Below are 21,166 nucleotides of genomic sequence, written 5' to 3' on the forward strand. Positions count from 1 at the left end.
AATATTTACCAGGTAACACTGCAATGACATTCATTTGTTCTAAATGAATCCTAACAATACTACTACAGAAATGCATCCTAAAATACTCAAGGGGCTGACTGAGGAAATATCTGAGTCATTAGCTATTATCTTCGAAAACTCATGGAAGATGGGAGAGATTCCAGACTGGAAGAAGACAAATACAGTGCCAATCTACAAAAAGGGGAATAGAGACAACCTGGGGAATTACAGACCCAGACCATAGTTATCAGTGGTTCACAGTCAAGCTGGAAGGGCATATCAAGTGAGGTCCTACAGGGATCCTTCCTGGGTCCAGTTCTGTTCAATATCTTCATAAATGATTTAGATAATGGCATAGAGAGTACACTTAAAGTTTTCAGACGATACCAAGCTGGCAAGGTTTGCAAGTGCTTTGGAGGATAGGATTAAAATTCAAAATGATCTGGACAAACTGGAGAAATCGTCTGAAATAAACAGAATGAAAATCAGTAAGGACAAATGCAAAGTACTCCACTTAGGAAGGATCAACTGCAGACATACAAATTAGAATTGACTGCCGAGAAAAGAGTACTGTGCAAAGAGATCTGGGGGTTACAGTGGATCACAAGCTAAATGAGAGCCCACGGTGTAACACTTGCAAAAAAAGCAAACATAATTCTGGGATGTATTAGCAGTATTGCAAGCACAACACAAGAAATAATTCTTCTGCTCTACTCTGTGCTGATTAGGCCTCAACTGCAGTATTTTGTCCAGTTCTGGGCACCACATTTCAGAAAATATGTGGACAAATTGGAGAAAGCCCAGAGGAGAGAACAGGCTATAAACTAGCCATCAACAAGTTTAGGCTTGAAATTAGGCAAAGGTTTCTAATCAGAGAACTGATGTTCTGGAACAGCCTCCCAAGGGGAGCAGAAGGGGCAAAATACCGAACTGGCTTCAAAACTGAGCTTGGTAAGTTTAGAGAGGGGATAGTATGATGAGACAGCATACAGTGGTACGCCGATGATCTGCGACTGCTAGCAGCAAATTATCTCCAATGGCCAGTGATGGGGAGGGCTCTGAACTACTACAGAGAATTCTTTCCCAGGTGGGTGGGGCAGGTTCTGCGGCCTGCAATGTACAGGAGGTCAGACTAGATGACCATGATAGTCCTTTCTGACCTTAAAGTCTATGGGAGCAACAAAAATGATTAAAGATCTAGAAAACATGACCTATTAGGGAAGATTGAAAAAAATTGGGTTTGTTTAGTCTGGAGAAGAGAAGACAGGAGAGAGGGGGGAAATATGATAACAGTTTTCAAGTACAAAAGAGATTGTTACAAGGAGGGAGAAAAATTGTTCCCTTTAACCTCTGAGGATAGGAGAAGCAGCAATGGGCTTAAATTGCAGCAAGGGTGGTTTAGGTTGGACATTAGGAAAAACTTCTTGTCAGAGTAGTTAAGCACTGGAACAAATCTCCTAGGAAGATTTGAGAATCTGTCTCATTGGAGGTTTTTAAGGACAGGTTAGACCAGGGGTCGGCAACCTTTCAGAAGTGGTGTGCCGAGACTTCATTTATTCACTCTAATTTAAGGTTTCACGTGCCGGTAATACATTTTAACGTTTTTAGAAGGTCTCTTTCTAAAAGTCTATAATATATAACTAAACTATTGTTGTATGTGAAGTAAATAAGGCTTTTAAAATGTTTAAGAAGCTTCATTTAAAATTAAATTAAAATGCAGAGCCCCCCGGACTGGTGGCCAGGACCCAGGCAGTGTGAGTGCCACTGAAAATCAGCTCGAGTGCCGCCTTCGGCACACGTGCCATAGGTTGCCTACCCCTGGGTTAGACAAACACCTGTCAGGAATGGTCTAGTTATTACTTAGTTCTGCCTTGAGTGCAGGGGACTAGACTAGATGACCTATTGAGGTCCCTTCCAGTCCTACATTTCTATGATTCTATAGGGCCCAATCCTGCAGAGGCACGTGGATGGAGAAGTTGACCTAACAAATTTGTTCTCTAATTTCTACTGACTTTGAGAATGTGACTAATTAAGCCTTTTATTTTGCTATGGTAAATTGTGTGGGAAAATTCTGGATTAGATACTGTAAGAGTCAACAAACTAGAATTAAACTTGAAAAGTTCCAGGCATTTTAAGTAGACTACTGCTAGGCACAAGAAAGTTTAGTTAAGGAGCTGCCTGGTGTCTCAAACAGCCATCAAAATATTAAAACAGATAGGATTTAGCAAGATACCACATTTAAGGGCTAGTTTACAACTGGAAAAGCTTTGCTGGTACAACAATACCAACAAATCTCTCTAGCAGAGATCCAACTTATTCTAGCAAAGTAATTCTTTTGCTGGCACAATTAAGCTACCTCCTCAAAGGACATAAGCTATACCAACAGAAGTCTTTTGCCTGTATTAACTGTCAAACACAGGGTTTTTTGCTGGCATAACTAACAGACATACCTATGCCAGCAGAACATAGTATAGACCTGACTTTAGTCCCTTTGCCTCTGGCTATTTTATTTGCTCTGTCGAGAAAGTTCAGTGGTAGTGGATGAATGACCTTGTATCTCTCAAATTTATCAGTCCAATTCCGCATGTTCCCACTAAGTTACTACCAACTCATGCTCATTAGCTTTAGAGAGTAGTTCCACCAAGACTTCTAAAGTCTAGCTGCTTACCACCAAACTCATGCATAGTGAACACTTATTTTAAGTTCACAAGTTACCAGACATTGGACTTCATCTTACCTTCTAAGGTTCCAAATGATGATTCTTGTTCCTTTTTTCCCCATGATAGCATCAAGCTCTGCCAGTAACTTCTCCTCAGTAGAGAACAAAGAATGTGCCTGGATGGCCTTTAGGCTGGCTTTGTATTCTGGATTAATTATTTGCCGTAGGAACTAAGTTAAAGACTTAAACATTTCACAAATTAAAATAAATTTCCAGGTGAGCTTCTTTGGCACAGCCACAGTACTCAGGGCTTTCTCACCTAACATATCTCAGACACGTGTTATGCTGCTAGCTTACTGCTTTTATCCAACCCCATAGCCCTCCTCCCTCCTTATATATAAGGAGGACATCAGCACAACTGCAATTTCCATCTCTTGAGAGGCTCTTCATATCCTACTTTTACACATGCAAGTTCTCTACTTTTTATGTCTGAAAATAGTCAAAAGGATATGTTGCCTGTTAAATGATACTATCGGAACAATGACATGTTCTGCCTTTGTAGCTTCTAGGAAGGTCTGAGATAACAGGCCGACACTCATGGTCTCTCCATTTTTGGTGAAAACAATCGCATCTTTTCCCAGGCGCATAGATCCTGATTTAAATCCATTTCCATACAGTCCCACTGGAACGCGGCCATTTATTGTAACTTTGTCACTGAAGCCAAAGCTGAAACACATTGTAAGAATATTTTGTAAAAAGTGTAAACCCACAAAAGGTTGATATAAAAATAGGTTTAAACAGATTATGTTAATCTCCAGTTTTGATATCAGTGACTACAACACAGCTAAAAGCAGTATTTGCTCAACAACTAGACAAAGGCTGAGGATCAGATTGAGGTTATAATGCTAAACTGTTCCCTTGTGTCATCTATTGCCATCTTTAAATATGTCTAAGGGGTATCATCTGTATGGAATTATACAAAAAGTGCTCCCAAAGCAGTCTAATAGTCAATTATATTTTAAAAGACTGAACTGGACCTTGGTGAACAGTTTTTCCACTTCTCTCTATTTGTAAACAAAAGTCAACTTTGCATTAGTAAATGAGGCAAAGGAGACATTTCATTAAAAGTGATGATCTGTAGTTGTGCAGTGAATTTAGTATTAAGCCCTTAAGTCACAAGAAACAATACCTTAAGAAAAAAAACAGGTACAAGAAAATATATAACTGTTCATTAGTTATTCCTCATCCCCTTAATTTTTCTACAATACCTTCAATTTTTAACAATGTGCAAAATCTGAATTCCATTACATTTCACCTACAACCCACTAAGTCAAAGAAACAACTGAACGGTCATGTTGGCAGTTAATAGCACTGAGTTAACTACCTTTCAACTTTGGCTACCTGGGTTTATATTCACACAAACCTGAGTTTAGCAGGTATGGCCTCCTCTTCTTCCCCTATCCTATTCCTCTTACAGACATTACAAAACCACATATTTCTGTATAGACGCTGACTAAAAATAGGCTCAGGAACAGACAAATGGAGATGGGTGATTCAGGAACAAAATGTACTGGCAATCTTGATGAACACTTGACCAGCATCTGCCTATTGTTTGGATCTAGCTACTAATCTTAGTCTCGCTTTCACAAGTACTAAATTCATTTGCCTATTTGATATAAAAAATATGCAGGAATAAGCAGAACATTAAAATCTGAAATTGGAATGATTGTGGAAGACCATAAAAATATTCACAAAACAGTTACCCACCTGAGCATTTTGTGCAATTTCTCTGAAGTCATACCATTTCCATTATCAGTAAATGTCAAACATATGTTGCCCTTTATTACTGTTTTGTCTATCCATATCTGTTTAGCATTCACATCTGGATCATAAGCATTGTCTGAAAATCAGGGAAGTGTGAAATTAACAAAAGCATAAATTAAAATGCTATAGCATCCATACATTCAAAAATACATCATTCTGGTGAAGGGCTTATATACCAAAACCTTCTATGAAAATATTATTTTCCAGGTATGTGGATTCAGCATGTCCCATCTCTACCCCATAAAACATTAAATTACATACACTTCTTTCCCCGACCCTCCTTTTTAAATCAGTTAAAGCCATTTTTAAAAGTTAAAATATTGTACAAGGTCTACAAAATGAGTGGCTTATAGTTGCTGTTTTAGGATCAAACTTGAAGGCCAGTCCCCACTTAGTACACACCAATTTTTATCATCACTCATATGGACAGCCACCATATTATCTGGGCTGTTTGCTGATGACTTTCCATCACTAATCACTAAGAAAGATGTAGGGTTAAACTATGAGTGCTGGTTGCCAAGTAGCTTTCAAACAAAAGGCCTTTCCAAAGATTAATGAGGATCTGACATTTAGGAACCACTTAAACTATTGCTGGCAATGCTGATGAGCAGCCACTGGAATGAACCTACCTTGATTAAATGTAAACCCTGCCGAATTTTAGTAATTTGCATTAAGGCCCATTCTGAATTTGTGAGTGAACAAACATGTAAAAGCAAAGGTGCATAACAAAGATGTCCTTTATCAATTTATTTTGTCAATTTTAATTATGTACATTTCTTCACAGTGTAAATATACAGTGGTACTTTGCAAAATTAAATTGTAGTAATACAATACCTCATTACAGCATCTGCCACAAACTCTAATTTGGGGTGAGGGGATACAATTTTTTCCTTGTGACTAGCGCATACAGTTTTGCAAAGCACTGAACAGCGAGATTTTGCTACTTTGTTTAAAAATTAGCATAGACCCTGAAACAAAAACCATACGTTGAAGACGTACTTGATGATGAATGTCAATTCTAGAATTAGAAATGCATTTTAGTTTTAATTTCATCTCTTTGATGAAGTCATCAGATTATATGTAAAAGTTGATTAATAGTCCCCCAAATTGACTCAATTTTAAATAAAAGATTAACACCACTCCACCCCTAGCAGGAATATCAGCTCACATTAGACTTGGGTGAACTATGGTTTTAAACATGTGCAATATGCCCAATGCATGTGGTCAAAAAGAATGAGATCATAAAAAGAGTTGTGTTAAACTTTCAGTGACCCTTCAAAATACCAGTGTTATATTATTTAAGGTTTGTGCTGAAATAATAGAAATAAAACCTGGTTCATTGGGTACCAGGTACAGTAAGTAATGGTCTATATAAGTTTAATATATTATAAAAAACTGCTTCATCTGGCCTTAGCTAAGGTCAAATACTTGGCAATGACATCACTTGTTCATTAAAGGGTATTAGAAAAAGTAAACAGTAAGGGTTCATTGCTAATACCTGCCTGAACAAGTTGGAGCCAACCAATATGGGTATAAGCATCCCTGTAAGCCCTTTTGTAAATATTTGTAATCAAATGCTCATAAGTGTTGTTACTGTTTGGATATTTATTATTTAGGCTTTTAGACATATTTAGAGCAATTGCAGAAATACCATTGGGCCTTCAGATTTAATAAAGGAATTTATGATTGACTTGGTGTCATGGTAGTATCCTATATTAATAATTTCAGTACACACAGCCCCCAAACTATTCCCTCTACAATACTGCCCCTATTTATAGTTCAAGATATATCATATGTAAAATTCCACTGAAGACGTCATCATAATCAAAAAAGGAAGAAAAAAAAATCTTGTTTTCCAGTAACTTGTATAAACAAAATGTTACTAATTTGCTGCCTATTAGGGAAATGGCTAACCTATTTTTAAAAATCTAGATTGCAATGACTGATCTTCATACAAAACCAGATACTAAAAATTAAGATTGGCCTCAGTTTCCTTCAAACCACCACTGAATGGCAATAGAAATGGGCAGTTTCTCCCATTCACTCTACTCCTAAGTTTCTCTTTAGTCCTTCTCAACCAGCTATGCTCCTAACTAAGCTGTACTGCAGTTCAGGAAAAGGAGGCACATGGCTAACAAATAAGGCTATAAAATATTTTCTTGTTGGACAACCAAATATGAGATACAAACTATTCTGAAAAAAATGTACCTTAAAAAAGGTTATTCTAACACAAACTTCTAGCTTTTATAAAACTAGAAACTGTGAACAAAGATATAAAAGCAAAGTGCAGTTTAGCTTATTGACAAGTATCTCTTATTACAAGTAGACAGGTCCAACATTTAGGTTTTGCTATTGAAAATTGAACAAAAGCTTAAGAAATGGTTTTATGTATTTTAAATGAGAAAAAAATTTGAACATTTCCCTAGCAATGTTCAAAACTTAAATTATACCACTGTGCTATTGCAAGTGAACCTGACAGATCTACTTCTAAACAAAATAAACCACAAATAGCATACATGGCAAAAAACAAACAGTTTCTTTTTAAAATTATAATACACTGTATTAAACACATGCAAGGAAGTTTTAAATATGATTAAACAGAAATTTTCGATTGCTCTCTATGTACTATAGAATCAAAATTTAAAACCTTATTTCCCCTCCACTTTCTATTACAATAATTATTTTAGCTGAATTTAACTTTTAATGTCAAAGTCACTGCACAATTTAAACAAAAACAAAGGGGTCAAATATTCAATAAATGAAGTGCTGATACCTATAAGTTCTGCAACTGCACTGAATGGCCAAGTGTGACTGGTAGAATTTGTGTGCAAGAACTTTGGACAAAGCTGAAACAAAAACCAAAAACAAAAGGTTAGTGTTAGCTCAGTTTGTTTCCCTCCACAATATAAAGTGAAAGACAATATCTATTAAATACTGTGACATTTACTGTAGCTATTTTAATACAACAAATATGTCAAATTACCATACTTAAATCTTGGAAATATTCTTCAGATTTTTTTTTTTAAACATCAATATTCTTCAAGAAAGTGACATGATCAGCAAGATTTAGCTCTTGTTGTTATGCTGTGTTCTGGACTAGAGTCCTCACGATCATCCTATGAAGTTGGTTTCTCTTTTTTGGAGAATCTTACAGTACTCCTGAGGGAGGTGCAGAGCTACATAGGGTGGTTGAGTGGGGGCACAGAGATGAGTGGGGACAGGGGGAGGGGTACAGGGACACATAGGGATGGGGGAGTGGCTAGGTGAGAGCACAGATGCATGAGGACGGGGAAAGGGGTACAGGGACAGGGGAGTGGCTGGTTGAGGGCACAGAGACATGGTGATGGGAGAAGAGTACAGGGACAGACAGGGGAGTGGCTGGGTGAGGGCAGAGTCACATGGGGAGGGGGTTGTGACGTTGCAGTCTATATGCTTTTTAAAATATGCTAATGAGTGAATATAATGTAACTGGAATATGCTTCATGCAAAAGGTCTCTTGTAAGGTATCATTACAAAGCTTATAATGTACTAAGTGTGATCATCCTATTTGTATAAATGTACCACTCTTGTATCTGAAACTAGAAATATGAAATACAACATTGAGGGCCTATTGTAATTATGCAAAGTGTGGGCCATTAATGGTGGTTTAGAAGCTTGATGACTCCCATTAACCAGGACAATTGTCTGCAGATGGCTGTGTTTACCCTCCTGTATACGTGTGTACTGGCAAACGGGCAATGAAGTCTTGCAGTGACATGTGATCATGTCGCCTGAACTGGAATCCATCTTTAACCTGGTGTCTTTCCATTGAGAAGGAGGGGGTGGGAACCCAGAGAGGGACAAAGGATTCCCGCCGTATGCAAAAGATATATAAAGGGGTGGAACAGAACAAAGAGAGGAGGAGCCATCGTGAAAAATCCCCTAGCTACCACCTGAGCTGGAACAAGAGCTGTATCAGGGGAAAGAATTGTGCCCAGGCCTGGAAGGTGTCCAGTCTGAGGAAAAAAACTTACTGAAGCATATCTGAGGCTGAGATTATCTGTATTCAGTTTGATTAGACATAGATTTGCGCATTTTATTTTATTTTGCTTGGTGACTTGCTTTGTTCTGTCTGTTACTGCTTGGAACCACTTAAATCCTACTTTCTGTATTTAATAAAATCTTTTTACTTATTAATTAACTGGAGTCCTGAGCTGGCAGGGAAAGCAGGGGCAGAAGTAGTCTGGGCACATCAGGTGGCAACTCCCAAGGGGTTTCTGTGATCCAACCCGTCACAGGGGTGCAGAGCTACATAGAGCCAGGAGAGTGGCTGGGTGAGGGCACAGAGACACATGGGGATGGGGGAGGGGTACAGGGACACAGAGGGTCAGGAGAGTGGCTGGGTGAGGATACAGAGACACATGGGGACGGGGGCAGATGTGTCTGACTGAATGGGAGAGACTAGGGGTCAGCCAGGGTCTGAATGGGGGAAGCTCCCTAACAATCCCTCCCCACTTCCTCCCCCCCCCCCCAAAACCTGTTCCATACTTTTCCCACCCATACCCAACAGCCCTCCCAAGTTCACTCCCAGCAATTTACTTCCCTCTCCCTCAGCTCCTCCGTTACCCCTAACTCCCTCAAGCCTTTGCACTGCTTCTGAGGAGTGCAGGAAATACAGTTCTGTATTGTAGTTTAAATGAATTATTACTCAGAGTTCTGTATTAATATGCTTAGTAAGGAATCTATTTGTCAAAAAACATTTCCTGAATCTTTTTTGTTGTCTGTATTGCTACAGACATACTTGCTGACAGGTATTTTGAAATAAATGATCAAAAATAATTGAAACTGGTGTGATTATATTCTGCATATTTTATTTGTCAAAATAACAATTTTGCAGAATTTTAAAATATTGTGTGCAGAATTTAATTTTTTGGCACAGAATTCCACCACGAGTATTACATGCAACAAACTACAATTACATGCCCACTGACACTAGAGGTCATCAGAGGAACCAAACCTCAGCTCTCCAGCACAAGCCTCAACCACTTGAGCTAAAAGAGTAATCTTTAGCTTTAGGTATGTAACAAGCACTTATTCTTACTGGGGGCAACCACCAAGAGGAGCAATACACTGGCTTAGGCTTTGTCTATACTACAAATGCTTTGCCAGTATAGCTATAACAGGGGAGCCCCCTAGTGCAGACATAGCATATACTGACAGATGGAGTTTTTCCACCAGCATTGTAACATCACCTTTCCGAACAACATTAGCTATGCTGACAGAAGCACTCTTCTGCCAGCATAGTTGCATCTAAACTGGAGTTTTTGGTGGCATGGCTGTGTTGACAGGGGGTACCGTTTTTTCACACGCCTGAAAGACGTCTCTCCCAACTAAACTTTGCAGTATCGACCTGCTCTTAGCGTGTACAATCATGTCTCCCTGTAGTAATTGGGTCTGTTTGATGAAGGCTTATTTACCCCTAACCAAATAGCTCCTTTAGGTCAAGCAGTGGTGACTCATGGTTTGGATAGTCAAGCTCCTAGATTCTATCCCTACCAATGACCAGAACAGCTATACCAGGAAACCCTTTCTAGTGTACACAAGGCCTAAGTAAACATGAGCTAGTCACCCTATCCATTATCCCCACAGATATAATGCTGTCGACCTTTTGCCAAGCAGATCAGAAATCAGGACCTTGTAGGTCAGTTTTCTGTTTGGAGCGGAAATTGGTGATGCAGAGTCAGGTATTTTCTTCAGGTAACTTGTTTATACAAAACGCACACCAATCCTATTTCCTTGAATGGGGGCAGTAAATGGCGCATAAGCAACTCTCTCTTGCAGAAACCTCAAGTAAAGCATTTCTGCCTGTTTCCAGGACACTCTCATCAATGTAACTGCTTTACAATCTCTGAGAATCTTTCTCTCCCTAAACACCCCTGCACTTCTACATGTGAGGGCAGGTCTACACTACAAACTTGCAGTGGCACAGCTGCACCAATGCAACTATTCTGCGGTAGCACTTCTGGCACAGACATTCTAAGCCAATGGGAGCAAGCTCTCCCGTTGACTTAACTCCACTTCCATGAGAGGTAGTACCTATGTTGGTGAGAGAGCTCTCCCGCCAACATAGCGCTGTCGCACCAGAGCTTAGGTCAGTATACCTACGGTCATTCAGAGGTGTGGATTATTCACACCCCCTGAGCAACAGTTATACCGAAGTAATTCTGTAATGTAGCCCAGGGCTGAGAAAGTCCTAATCCCGCACTGCTCATGGAGATCATAAGGCCCGAAAGCTGAGCCATCAACACTTTAATACAGCAGCTCTGCAACACAAAGGCAGTTTAGAAAGGTCTAACAACCTGCACAAAGGACTGTGATTTAGCTCACACAATGTCCTTAATGACTTTCAGAGAGTGGTTATTGCATGAAATCTTTAACTTTCTTTGGAGAGCTTAATCCTAGGTGCTTTTATATTTTTGTATATGTATATGTACACACACACCCCTCATGGGCAAGCCACTAGTGTTGTTATAATACTAAAAGGTGGTCCAATGAACGATATTACCTCACCCAACTTTGTCTCTAATAACATTGCTCATCCCACATGAATGCTGTAAAGCTTGTCTGAAAAGCAATTTTTACATACATGGAAGAGTTAAATGGAACCCAATGCACATAACAGGAACATGTCCTCATGATGCATATGCTCGAACCCTTTTCTATTGATTAAATTAAAACTCACGCACTGTCCAGCAGAACTCAAAGGTCTAACATGTCTTTGGCCTTGCTTCACTGAAAGTTAACTCGAGTTATACTTGAGTCATCATCACACATAAAACCCCTTAATTAGAATGCAGTGGTGCTCTTAACTCAAAATGTCAGGCCCAAGAGGAGCATAGCTCATCAACTGTATAACTACTGCAGTGTGGATGCAGGCTAGCTTTACTGTGGTGCCACCATTAGTCCAATACCTTCCAACAATTTTCTGGGAACATGGGGAAAGGACAGACAAGTTCTCCCACAATGCACTAAGAAATAATTCATAGAACAGCTTAAATTTCTACATTGCTAAGAATCACAAAATTTGCCCCCAGAAGTTGTAGCACTACTCAATGAGTGAATACATTAACTCCTCACTTAATGTTGTCTCAGTTAATGCTGTTTCGTCACTGATCTATTAGAGAACATACTCATTAAAAGTTGTGCAATGTTTGCATATAACGTTGTTTGGCCACCGCCTGTTAGCAGGTGGGGGCTTGGAACAAGGGTGGGCCAGCAACCCTCCATTAGGTCCCCTCCAACCCACCCCGCGGATCAGCAACTCCCTGCTCCTTCCCCGTGCCTCCTGCCCGCAGCGCCGCGTCCTCGCTCCTCCCCCCTGAACCCTGCGAAACAGCTGATTGCTGTGGGCAGGAGGTGGAGGGAGGGGGGAGGCTGCGCTAACTAAAACCTCTCCAGCGCATCATCAAGGATCTACAACCTATCCTGAAGGACAATCCCTCACTCTCACAGACATTGGGAGACAGACCAGTCCTCACTTACAGACAGCCCTCCAACTTGAAGCAAATACTCACCAGCAACTACAAACCACATAACAAAAACACTAACCCAGGAACCTATCCTTGCAACATACCCCATTGCCAACTCTGTCCACATATCTATTCAAGGGACACCATCATAGGACCTAATCACATCAGCCACACCATCAGGGGCTCGTTCTCCTGCACATCTACCAATGTGATATATGCCATCATGTGCCAGCATTGCCCCTCTGCCATGTACATTGGCCAAACCAGACAGTCTCTATGCAAAAGAATAAATGGACACAAATCAAACATCAAGAATTATAACATTCAAAAACCATTTGGAGAACACTTCAACCTCCCTGGACACTCAATTACAGACCTAAAAGTGGCAATTCATCAAAAGCTTATGCCCAAATAAATTTGTTAGTCTCTAAGGTGCCACAAGTACTCCTCGTTCTTTTTACTCTTACAACAGTTACATTTTCCCCTCTGTTCCAACTTTATAAGATTAATTCTGCTCATCTTTATTTTCCACTTGTTTATGACAGATGGAAACTGGAATTTTCAATTGTATTACCACACACCTTACAAACTTTTTCTAGCTTTGTACATAACAGTCCAGATGAAAATAAACCGCGGAGCCATCTGCACTAACGGTACGTACCTAGCACAAAGTGCATTATTAGCATACTTCAACAGAACATACATCTTGCTTTTGACAGATTCTGCATACACAAAGGAGAGATTACAACAATTTAAATACTAGTGAATTTCCACAATAATGCTGAGCATGAATACGAAAGATTCTGGGAGATTTTAACTAGTTCAATGCACTGACAACGTGAACATTTGAGCCTATAAATGTTTACCTTCCTTCACCTATTCAGTTCCATACTTCTAAATAAATAGGTTTCTGAATCTTCATCTTCCTAATTATAATTTTACTTCATAGATACAGTAGTAACGTTAGCAAAACTTCCATTCTAAAAAAATTCAGAGCCACTATAGATTTTATTACGTTCCTTCTGCAAACAACTAAAAGCTGATTTTTGAAAATAAGATTGGTTTGTTTTGATTATCTTATACATTATAGTTGAATGGTATTTAATTGTGCATGAAGTTTTAGAATCACTTTTCTTTTGGAAGGACCCAAATATTAGAAAACAAGAATACTAGGGTTGCCAACTGTCTAATCACAAAAACCCAAACACCCTTGCCCTTCCCCGAGGCCCTGTCCTACTCACTCCATCCCCTCTCCCTCTGTCACTTGCTCCCCCCCACCCTCAGTGGGCTGGGGCAGAGGGTTGGGGAGCATGGGGGATGCACGCTCTGGGCTGGGGCCAAGGGGTTCGGAATGTGGGAGGGGCTCCAGGCTGAGCCTGGGGTAGGGGTGCAGAAGAGGGTGCGGGGTGCAAGCTCTGTAAGGGAGTTTGGGTACTGGAGGGAGCTCAGGGATGGGGCAGGAAGTTGGGGTGCTGGAGGGGGCTCAGGGAGTTTGGGTGCAGGAGGGGAATCGGGGTGGAGAGGGTGAGGGATGTGGGCTCCAGTCGGGAGGCACTTACCTCAGGCCAGCCCCACACCATTCCTGGAAACAGCCAGCACATCCCTGCGGCACCTAGCTGAGGGGCAGGGGGCTTCATGCTCTGCCCACACCCACAAGCACTGCCCCTGCAGCTCCCATCAGCCACAGTTGCCGGACAATGGGAGCTGCAGAGTCGGTGCTTGGGCAGCACACGGAGCCCCCCCCACCCCACCATCCCCAGGGGCCACAGGGATGTGCTGGCCACTTCTAAGAGCATTATGGGGCCAGGGCAGATAGGGAGTCTGCCTTAGCCCTGTTGCACCTCCTGACTTTTACTGGCCTAAAATCTCCCAGTTTGGTTTCAGTAGCCTCTGGGATACAGGACCTGTTACCAGAAGACTCCCAGCGAAACCGGGAGAGTTGGCAACCCTAAATATTACTAGTCATTTTTAAACATCCAGAACTTCTAAGTGATTTGGTCAACTGGTTTTAGCCCTTGGTTATAGCCACAGCCATGGACAATGCTAGTTGCCACTATCATGGTTAGCTGTGCCTTTGACCCCTTACTGATCTCTCTAAGTCCACTTCTCAGGTCTCATGCCTGCTCCCCTGGACAATTCTGCTATTCTCCCACTCATAGAATGGGTGCTAGGCTACAGTAGCCTGCATATCAACTGTGTTTACCCAACAGATCTGACTAGTTTGGTGCCTACTGTCCTTCCTTTGGGAATCTGTGACCAATGGATTACAGTGACCCAAAACGAGGCTTCTTAAAACAAAGTATTCTTTAGTCCCAACAGTGGGAACACAAAGAATAGCATAAGAGAAAAAAGTTTTTTAAAAAGAGAAGATCTACATGCCTGTCTAACTTATCTAAGCCCGAGTTCTGTTGGTGAGAGAGACAATCTTTAAAGCTACATAGAGCTCTTTTTCAGATCTGGGAAAGGTACTGAGCCCTAGTCTACACTAGGGACTTATGCAGTTATAACTATGTCACTCAGCAATACAGTACAGACCAAACTGCCTATACACACAGCGCTTTGTCAACAGGAAGGCTTCTCCCCTTGACTTGGTAAATGCCTCTCAGTACCTGTACCTGAAGTGCAGACAAGCCCTCAGAGTGTCACAGCTAAATTGTTAGCACATATTCTAAGGGACCATTCAAAGTGAAGTGGCCCATTAACATCCATGTCATATGACAAAAAGTGGGGTTAGTGGGTTACAGATTACTGTAATAAGCCATGAAGCCAATGCCTTTATTATAAGCATGATTTTTAGTGTGTAACAAAATTATGAATTTAAGCTCTCACTAATCTTTTGGAAGTGATGTGCAAGTTTCCTTTGAGGATAACAATTGATAAGTCAGATATAGAGTGATCGCTTCATGAAAAGTGTTCACCACAAGTGATATGGCATTTTTGTCTTTTTTCTTTGTCCAAAAGAAGTTGGTCCAATAAACGATATATTACCTTGCCCACCTCGTGTCTCTAATACCGTAGGACCCACACAGTTACAACAATACTGCATATTATCTACGCCTTTCCACCACCTGAGAAGGGCACAGGAAAGCTTAGCTGTTTAATAACCCTGCAGGTGTCTGTGGGTGCCAACAGTTTCCCTTGCAGAGGTCCCTGACAATTGCCTAACCGACAGAATGATCATGTCCTTTTAACTCCGACTACTGTTTTTGTTCTCCGCCGCCTCCCAATCTCGGGCTTCCTGCCCAAACCTGTCCGGTGACCTCCACAGGCAGGGCCAGAGCATCAAACCGAAAGGCGTTTGCAGTCTCTCCCAAGTCCCCCTTCCCGAAACACTTGAGGGACGCCTCAGCTCAACTCAGTACCTCGCCTTCCTGTTTCCAAACAGCCCCGATGACACCGCCCACAATAGCCACGCGGTGACCATCCCCGCGGCCAGACCGGCGCACAGCGCCGAGCCCCTCCCGGACCCCCACAGCAGAGCGTGGAAACGCCCCTCCGGGGCCCTTCCCCGCCCCCCCAGACTCCCCCATGGCGGCGCGGAACGAGCCCCCCCGGCCCGTCTCTCGGGAGCCGCCAGCGGGCCCCGCGGTGTTTTGGTTTTCGGAAGCGCAGGTTTCCCTGCCCGGGGCCAGGCCTCAGCCCGCCCCTCCGTGCCCTCGCCGGGCTCGGCCCCACACGGCTCAGACTGGGGGTGCGGGCGGCTGGAGCAGCAGCAGCCCCCAGGGAACGGACCCGAGGCACAGGGGGGAGGGGGGAAGGCGGGAGAAACCAACTCAGTCCCCCCCTGGGGGAGCCCGCCCGCTCACCGCGCTGAGGCGAATCCCGCTCTGCGTCTGCGCCGCCATCTTAGCTCCGGTGCAAACCTAACGCAGCAGCGGAGTCGTCCCACTCCCGTCCCGACCCGCGCCCGTCTCCACCCCGAGCACTTCCGGGGCGGGGCCGACCACTTCCGGCCCGAGTTGGGGGCGGTGCCGGGCGCTGAGGAAGAGCCGCGAGGCGTCAGCCCCGCCCCCTTCTGCGTGCGGGGCACCCGCCTGCGGCGGGGGTCGAGGCGCCGAGACGGCGGCGGTTTGTGCCCCCAGCTCGCGGGCTCGTGCGCAGCTGCGGGGCGGGAAGGCTGGAGAGGAGCCGCGCTCAGCCTGTCCGCACCGCCCCACGTGACAGCGGGAGAGCGGCTCGCGGACACCCCCGCCCGGCTGCATGGAAAGGGAGGCCCCGCGGCCGAAACGTGACCCCGCCCCCGCGTTCGCACCCACTCACCATCCCTCCCGCACACGCACCCCTCGCTCGCTCCCGGTGCACACACCCCCTGCCTGCATCCCCTTGGGTATATCCCCCTGTGCAGTCTCTGCTCCTCCATACACACAGCCTGCGTCCAGCCATCCTCCCGCCCATATATCCCTGTATACCCGCTCTACACACACACACCCATCCATCCTCTCCCCACACACTGCCCTGTACACATCCACCCCACATCCCCTGCATGCCCGCACCCTGTGCACACCGACCCCCACATCCCCTGCACACACATCCTCGTACACATCTCCTGCACACACACATACCCTGTGCGCACACCCACCGACATCTGCACGCACACATTCTGTGCACACCCAGCCCCACATCCCTCGCACGCACACACCCTGTACACATCCATCCACACGTTCCCTGCGCACACACACTGTGCACAGACTCAGACACATTGTTTGAATGTTGCCACATTCACATTTTGGAATGGGGTACTTATGCATGCCAGTTGTATTTTTTGAGCAGTCACAAGTTGCAGTATTTTGGGCAAGTTTGCTTATAGTCTGCTACATTTGGGGCTAATTAAATTTAATTAGATGAAATATGTATATACTTGTGGCACCTTAGAGACTAACAAATTTATTTGGGCATAGTTGGGGGCTGAAGGTGACGGCTAGTGGCATCCTGTTACTTTCTTTGTTGGGCCTGTCCTGGAGTAGGTGCTATGGGTACCCGCATGGCCCCACAGTATGCCAACTTTTTTATGGCTGACTTAGAACAACGTTTCCTCAGCTCTCGTCCCCTAATGCCCCTACTCTACTTGCGCTACATTGATGACATCATCATCTGGACCCATGGAAAAGAAGCCCTTGAGGAATTCCACCATGATTTCAACAATTTCCATCCCACTATCAACCTCAGCCTGGACCAGTCCACACAAGAGATCCACTTCCTGGACACTACAGTGCTAATAAGCGATGGTCACATAAACATCACCCTATACCGGAAACCTACTGACAGCTATACTTACCTACATGCCTCCAGCTTTCATCCAGACCACATCACATGATCCATTGTGTACAACCGCATTTGCTCCAATCCCTCAGACAGAGACAAACACCTACAAGATCTCTATCAAGCGTTCTTAAAACTACAATACTCAGCTGCTGAAGTGAAGAAACAGATTGACAGAGCCAGAAGAATACCCAGAAGTCACCTACTCCAGGACAGGCCCAACAAAGAAAGTAACAACGCCACTAGCCATCATCTTTAGCGCCCAACTAAAACCTCTCCAGTGCATCCTCAAGGATCTACAACCTATCCTGACGGATGATCCCTCACTCTCAGAGGTCTTGGGAGACAGGCCAGTCCTCGCTTACAGACAGCCCCCAAACCTGAAGCAAATACTCACCAGCAACTACACAGCACACAACAAAAACACTAACCCAGGAGGAACCTATCCTTGCAACAAACCCCGTTGCCAACTATGTCCACATATCTATTCAAGGGACACCATCATAGGACCTAATCACATCAGTCACACCATCAGTAGCTGGTTCACCTGCACATCTACCAATGTGATATATGCCATCATGTGCCAGCAATGCCCCTCTGCCATGTACATTGGCCAAACCGGACAGTCTCTACACAAAAAAATAAATGGACATAAATCAGATATCAAGAATTATAACATTCAAAAACCAGTTGGAGAACACTTCAAACTCCCTGGTCACTCAGTTACAGACCTAAAAGTCACAATTCTCCAACAAAAAAGCTTCAAAAACAGACTCCAACGAGAAACTGCATAACTGGAATTAATTTGCAAATTGGACACCATTAAATTAGGCTTGAATAAAGACTGGGAGTGGATGGGTCATTACACAAAGTAAAAACAATTTCCCCATGCTAATTTTTCCCCTACTGTTACTCACACCTTCTTGTCATCTGTTTGAAATGGGCTATTCTGATTATCACTACCAAAGTTTTTTTTCTCCTGCTGATAATAGCCCACCTTAATTCATTAGTCTCATTAGAGTTAGTATGGCAACACCCACTTTTTCATGTTCTCTGTGTATATATTTCTTCCTAATGTATTTTCCACTGCATGCATCCAATGAAGTGGGTTTTGGCCCACGAAAGTTTATGCCCACATAAATTTGTTAGTCTCTAAGTTGCCACAAGAAATCCTTGTTCTTTTTGCTGATACAGACTAACACGGCTACCACTCTGAAACCTATATATATACTGTGTCAGGGGCTCTCCTTATAGTATCTCGCTGCCCGCTGGCTTTTCCTGGCTGAGGCGAGATTTTCAGCTGCAGGGTGAGCCGTGAGCTGCGGCCATGGTGAGTGCAGGCTGCACTTACCGGCTCTTTTGCTCCCTGGTTGGACATGAGCTGGATGTGCAGGGCCTTTGTCATGGCCTCTTCCTGCCAGGGGGTTTCATGTCTACGTCCCAGGACCAAACTGCCTGGCTCTGGGCCCTTGACGGGTGAGTGCTGAGGAGAGCAGGTGGGGACTGGGTTCTGCGGGCACATGTGGGGGTGACCAGGCACTGTTCTGCTCCCCTCTCTGCTTTTGGTGGCCTTTGCTACAAGCAGAGGACATTTGGGCTCCTCTGATAGCTTATTTTAGCTCAATATCTCAAAGTGCTTTATAGACGCCACATTTGCCATCACTCTCATAAATGTGAATCCCATTTTACAAATGGGATTATTGAAGCTGTGAGAAATTAACGTGATTCTGTAAGCTTAGACTTTTAAAATAAAATCATGTTTTTGGCAGAGACGATTATTCTGAATTTTTTAATTTTTTTCACAGGTCTTTTAAAAGAGTATTTCTGCTTTGTTTAATGTCCACAATGGCTTCTTCAGCAAGATAGAAACTGATTATACAGGTACTGTATACACTGATACTACCTATACACAAAGTACAGTCTAATGCACAAAACAAACTGAAAAAGAAAAAGAGAAACTTTTTTGGTAACTTCTTTCAGTTATAAAAATCTTAGGTGTGATAAACAACTGTACAATGCTGTCTCTAAGTAGACTTGCCAGGGTTACACTGTGAATCATTGAATTGAAACTAAAGAGCAAGTCAGGAATTGAAACTGAGAGAGCTGACTCACGGTCCTTTGTTATAATCGGTAGATGTACTGCTTTGTAGTGTATACTTAGAGCAGCAGCAAAACTTATCTCCTGCTGTGTGTACAGTTTAAAATTATGAACCATATCCCTGGTTTAGTGGGTATGCACTTTCCTTTCCTAATGGAGAATGGAAAGAAAAGCAATTGACAAGTTTGTCTGAATATTTTGCCTGGTGGCTGTCATATAAAACTGTGATTTGGGTGAGGGAAACTATAGAGAGCCTGTTAAACACATTTGTCACCGAAGGGAGAGAATCTTAAAATTTCCTAACACATTTATCACAAAGGATGGAGTTGTACTTGTCGCGTTATTGACAGGAACTGTGACTGTATAGATCATTGTTGCACCTGGTCTTGTACAGAGGAGGCCAAGTGGGGTGTCTATGGAAAGGTTGTAGTTTGCTGGTTATTATTATGCTGTCTGTCGGTGTGTATCATTTTTGTATTTGAAGTTATGAATGTTGGCTATGTACTTGCTTGATTTTAAGTAGCCTCAGTGAAGCATTTGGTCAGCTTCTTGAGTAAAGACTATTCTCAGTTAGTGCCCAGTGAAGAAACACTTAAGCTGACAATGGACTTTGAGAGACGCCAATCCACATCTGAGCTTTAACGTTGGCCTGTAAAGAACTGAGTCATGCATTGACATGTGACTTGCCCATGTAACTGCAAAACTCCATCTTGTAGCTGTGATTCTGCATAGGAAAACACAAGGGGTTTCCACCCACAAGAGAGACTATATAAGGCCCTGGGAAACCCCTCCATTTTGTCTTCAGCTGGCACAAAAGATAGCCTCTCCACCCCAAAGAGATGCCTGAAAGAAACTGGAACAAAGGACAGTAACTACAGGGGTGTGAGTGATTGCTGGACCCAGACTAGGAGGAAGTCTAGTCTGTAAAAGAGGCTTATTGGAACATCTCTGAGGGTGAGATTTACCTGCATTTAGTTTCTTAATATATTAGGCTTAGACTTGCATGTTTTATTTTATTTTGTTTGGTAACTTACTTTGTTCTGTCTGTTATTACTTGGAACCACTTAAATCCTACTTTTTATATTTAATAAAATCACTTTTTACTTATTAATTAACCCAGAGCAAGCAATTAATTCCTGGGGGAGCAAACAGCTGTGCATATCTCTCTATCGGTGTTATAGAGGACGAACAATTTATGAGTTTAACCTGTATAAACTTTATACAGAGTAAAATGGATTTATTTGGGGTTTGTATCCGATTGGGAACTGGGTATCTGGGTGTTGGACACAGGAGCACAGGAGCTATTTTCAGTTAAGCCTACAGGTTTTGGGGGACGTGGTTCAGACCGGGGTCTATGTTTTTAGCAGGCTAGCATATCTGGCACAACCAGGCAAGGTACTGAAGTCTCCAGCTGCCAGGGAAAACAGGCTCAGAGGTAGTCCCAGCACATCAAGTGGCAATTCCCAAGGTGGTTTCTGTGACCCAACCCATCACAGTTCTCTTCCCCCAAATGAATGCAACAGCTCTTTCTAGCTCTCCTCCACTATGTTAGTGATCACAGTGTGGGTAATAGCAATATGTCCACTTTAGGGAATTATGGGGATACCACAGAGAGAGAGATCAACAGGTTAGCTATCATACAAATTTTTGACTGAGTCTGGGGTTGCTACTGTGGGGATATGTAAGGGTCAAATAAAGACCTGAGTAACCGCTATCATGGTAATAGGGAGTAAGGCACAGGCAAGCACTATTCTTCACTTGATAGATAAAGTTGCCATCCTTTTCCCTTCCCTTCTGCTTGTTAAGGATAGATAAGCG

At 43.1% G+C, this 21,166-nt stretch overlaps 1 protein-coding gene across 2 annotated transcripts in view; it reads right to left on the minus strand.

Annotated features, from left to right (window-relative positions):
* MORC3 (MORC family CW-type zinc finger 3) overlaps positions 1-15,899 on the minus strand; it is a 55,694-nt gene extending 39,795 nt beyond the window's left edge. For both annotated transcript variants that reach the window (XM_024209166.3, XM_024209167.3), the window contains exons 1-5: positions 15,798-15,899; positions 7,257-7,329; positions 4,427-4,559; positions 3,171-3,385; positions 2,738-2,882 (exon numbers count right to left, since the gene is read on the minus strand). In XM_024209166.3, coding sequence (XP_024064934.2) covers positions 2,738-2,882; positions 3,171-3,385; positions 4,427-4,559; positions 7,257-7,329; positions 15,798-15,836 — 605 coding nt within the window. In that variant the 5' untranslated portion in view covers positions 15,837-15,899. The remainder of the gene's footprint in view (positions 1-2,737; positions 2,883-3,170; positions 3,386-4,426; positions 4,560-7,256; positions 7,330-15,797) is intronic.
* Between the last annotated feature and the right edge of the window lie 5,267 nt (positions 15,900-21,166).

This window comes from Terrapene carolina, unplaced genomic scaffold (assembly GCF_002925995.2).
Source record: "Terrapene carolina triunguis isolate 2854851 unplaced genomic scaffold, T_m_triunguis-2.0 Scaffold30, whole genome shotgun sequence".
Taxonomy (NCBI): domain Eukaryota; kingdom Metazoa; phylum Chordata; order Testudines; family Emydidae; genus Terrapene; species Terrapene triunguis.